The 4,112-nt window shown below is 50.0% G+C and overlaps 1 protein-coding gene across 1 annotated transcript in view; it reads right to left on the bottom strand.

Moving 5' to 3' along the window:
• The window catches only part of klf7a (Kruppel like factor 7a), a gene marked incomplete at its 3' end in the record, with an annotated part of 34,089 nt that continues 29,977 nt past the window's right edge, over window positions 1-4,112 (bottom strand). Inside the window, 1 exon segment of the mRNA XM_062527714.1 lies at window positions 1-363. Coding sequence (XP_062383698.1) covers window positions 312-363 — 52 coding nt within the window.

The following is a 4,112-nucleotide window of genomic DNA, read 5'->3' as shown; positions in this document are numbered from 1 at the left end:
CAGCTGATTAGTATTTGTTTCGTGAGCAGATGATCAGTTAGCAGTTCTCGTGTTTTCAGTCTTTTTTGGGGGGCGTTTGAAACCCCAAAATCAAAGAATGTGTTTCAGTTTTTGTCGTTAGGTCTTTTTGTTTTCTCTCAAGATGGGGCCAGGGTCATTGTTCATTTGATAAGTCACACCTCTCTCTCTCTCTCTCTCTCTCTCTTTCTCTCTCTTTCTCTCTTACAGTCTTAATCTTCCTCTCTCCTCTCTCTCGTCTCTTCTTTTCTCCTTGTCCTCTCACTCTTTCTCCCCGTTCTTCTTCTCCGTCCTCAGATGTGCCTCTTCATGTGTAGTGCCAAGTGGTCCGATCGCGAGAAACACCTACAGAGAGAATAGGATGGACAGATTTGGGAAAGGAGAGAGAGAGGGAGGGAGAGAGAGAGAGGGAGGGAGAGAAAGACAAAAAAGGAGTCAATAATCGTACGCTACGATATCTTACGCACGTTACAAACTCGCTCAAAGAGCGCGGGATGTGTGCAACGTACAGCAGACGGTGACTTTGATTTTGCACATGCAAATCTGCCCATGTGTCGAGAGCGAGAGAACACTCCAAAGCTCTGGCGTCGTCGCCACGGAGACTGCCTGTCTGTCAACCGCTATGCTGATGCTATGCTAATGTCTGCATAATTCCAAAGCGAAAAAGAAAAAAAAATGCGAATGGAATTGACATTTTTCCCCCCCCGCTTCTCTTTTTTTTTTTTTTTTTTAAAGAACTGCAGCTGGGGTGTGAATGGAAATGGACGCCCCAAACGGGCCTCTCCAAATGAGCGTGTTGACACACAAACATTCTCTCAGCTGTTTATTAAAAATGATGGACCAGCGAGAGCTGACGAGCTGAAAAGTGTTTGATCTCCTCCCGCCATGAATTTCAACGCCATAAAAGGTAATGTGTGGGGTGTGTGTGTGTGTGGGGGGGGGGGGGGGGGGGGGGCTTTTTTGGAGGAGCACACGCCACAGCAAGCACAAATCCAAGCTGCTGAGCGGAGTATCTGAGTTATTCTAAAGATTTTTGCAAACGCTGTTGCCATGTCGTGAGGTAGCCAAAAGACACCTGTCCACACACATAATACTGCTCCTGAGAGGTTGGTTGAGTGTCCTACGCTGAGCCGTTCTCATTTTAGTTCAGTTATTGTAGCCCTACTGAATTAGCTGCTTCTCATGTTGAAACGTTCTTGCTTGTGTCCAGAGTTTTGAAATGTGACAATGAACAGTTCACCAACTTCCCTCAACTTTTTTAAAACTAGAAAGCTCAGTAACCAAATCTCTTAGGCGGATTGTATGGAGGGGGATCAAATCTTAATCTTGTGTTTACTTTAGTTGGAGGGCTGATCTGAATTTTTTAGTCGGAGGCCTGATCATGGTTGCCGTGTTCACGGTCCCTCATGCATCATTAGCCGTGAGGAAAACCTGATCCTGAATCAGTGCTTTTACAGTGAAAGGTGTCATGTGTTAAGACCCACACCATATGCCCCACGCACACTGACCGGAGCTTTAAAAGGGAACACATGGCAGCCCAGGTCACATGATGCTCTTGTCCTACGGTGGCTGCCTGGACTTAAGAAGGAAAAGTGGCTGTGGTGAGGGGTTTGAGTGTGTGTGTGTAAGTGGTACTTTGAGGTTGATGTGTGTGTGTGTGTGTGTGTGTGTGAGAGAGAGAGTTTGTGTGTGTGTAGGGGGGTGTTTTTAAGGACAGATGGCACAGTGAGCCCATGCCAGAGGCTGTCTCACCAGCTGCACCCCCCTCTCCACCCCCCCTCCGCCCCCGTCCTCGTCACCACCCCTCTCCTGTCGCTCGGCGGGGGGTCGGCAAGCGTGGCACAGCCGAGCAGGCGCGCTTCGCCAGGAGCCCCGGGGCCGCGCCGGCTGCAAACTGTGCGCCCCGGCCGCTACTGTATTTACTGTTCCACGCGCTCGCGCCGCTCCCCATGCTGTTCCCCTCCAGTGGCCAAACTCACCCCCCCCCCCCCCCCACACACACACACACACTCCACCACCCCTCTGTACTCACATTCTAATGCTAATCCGTGCCCCCCCCCCCCACACACCCCCTATCCTGGCCCCCAATCCACCTCCCAGCACCGCCACCACCTCCTCCTCCACCACCTCCTCCACCACCACCACCTCCCCACCCTCCTGACTGCACAACAATGGTGTCCCAGAGGATCGGGGAACAGCTTGGATCACAAGGGAAGGGAGGGGCCCGCGGTTTGATGTAGACACTCCACGCGCTAATCAGCGTGAAGGAGCCTTTTTTGTTGTTGTTATTGTGTGTGTGTGTGTGTGTGTGTGTGTATGTGTGTGTGTGTCTGTGTGAGGAGTGTGTGTGGTGTGTGTGTGTGTGTGTGTGTGTGTGTGCGCTGTTGCTTTTCTCTGCACGCGCGTGTACATCAAAAGGAGGATGAGTTAAGATTAACTCTGCGACAGGCCTCGCGCCCCGTGGCGGATGCCGGGAGGAACTGGAGATGCAGAGGGGAACAGGGGATGAGAGACGAGAGAGAGAGGAGAGCAGAGGATCCCCCCCAACCCCCCACACAGCCTCCCTCCCTCCCTCCCTCCCTCTCCATTCCCCTGAATGACGTGTGTGTGTGTGTGTGTGTGTGTGTGTGTGTGTGTGTGTGTGTCCGCCTCAGGTGCAGCGGTGACGCGAGGGACAAAAGGGGGCTCACGGCTCATCGACTTGCGCTGTTCATCTGTCTTTTCTACTCCTCACTTCACTTCTTCTTTTTTGGGGGGTGAAAGGTGGGGGTGTCTGGGGGGGGAAGGGGTACGGTTGATGGGCTGGGGCGATGGGGGCATCAATCAGAGCCCAGAGCCCAGGTGTTCTTCCTTAGCAACCGAGTGAGTGACGAGGTGAGGGACATCTGATGCTACACATCATTAGATTAACACTGGACTGAGAGGGGGGGTTGAGTCTCGAAATAAAGGAAGTATTAAGAAGGTCTCCGACTAATTTCGGAGTTTACTCAGCTGTCACTGGGGCTGCTTTTTTTAGTTTGCGCTGTTTACTTGAGTTTGTAGCTGTTTATTTGTTCTGTAAGGTTCTGCTTTCGGGATAATTTATTCTTTCCACAGGAGCGAGCTTGGCAGTTGATACAGAAAATAGCTCTGTCCAGTAAGTAACTAAGTGTGGAGTCAGTCTTTGGGAGGTATTTCTAGCCCCAAGTGCCTGGTTAGACAGGAATTTGCTGTGGCATCAGGAGATAGGGAACGTAAGTAAGGGTGTCAGCAAGGCTAAGCAATCTATCACTCAACGCTGGAGAAGGGGGGGCTGACACACACACAAGCTCAGAAATAGAGAGGACATTCTTAGTCTGTGAGTGAGTCTGTGTCTGTCTGGGTGTGTGTGTGTGTGTGTGTGTGTGTGTGTGTGTGTGTGTGTGTGTGTGTCTGTGTGTGTGTGTCTGTGTATGTCAGTGTGTGTGTGTGTGTCTTTTCCAAACCAAGGCAGGTGTGTGTCTCCATGCTTGTCACACCAGATTTATACTCCTAAACAAATACATAAGCATCTGGGTGACATTTTGTTGATTTTCTTAAATTATATCCACTTATACCATATAATGGCAGTCTCAGTTTATAGATTAAAAAAAGCTTACAGTACACACTGAGAACTGTACCAGTGGAAATGCTGACTGTATAAACGTGAGTGTCATTATTCTCCTTAATGATGCTCAGCTGTGCCACTCAAAGAAAGGGAACCTTCTGGAAGAGCGAGGTGCAGATGAGAGCGATCATATGTCCAATTAATGCAAATAACTTTTCGCCCACTCCCGAGTCTGGACAACCGGAAAACCGTACCGGACAGCTTGTGGAGCGTCACGCCCTTTGATGTGTGGGAGAGGGCAGAGGAGTGGGGGGGCTTTAAGAGGGCAGGGGGTATTGACCAAAAACCACAAAGGGGGGGTTAGGGTCAAATGTGGGGATTTATGGCAGAGAAAGTGTAGCGGCTTACAGTAGCAGTTGAGACAATGCTAACAGCAGCCACTGATAGTGAGTTTATTGGAGAATGTTAAATATCAAACATATAGACTTGACTTCACTAAAGACATTTAGATCAAATCTTTAGTGAAGTC

This window comes from Sardina pilchardus, chromosome 23, assembly GCF_963854185.1.
Source record: "Sardina pilchardus chromosome 23, fSarPil1.1, whole genome shotgun sequence".
In the NCBI taxonomy this organism is placed as follows: Eukaryota; Metazoa; Chordata; class Actinopteri; order Clupeiformes; family Clupeidae; genus Sardina; species Sardina pilchardus.
This window is presented reverse-complemented; position numbering and strand designations above follow the sequence as displayed.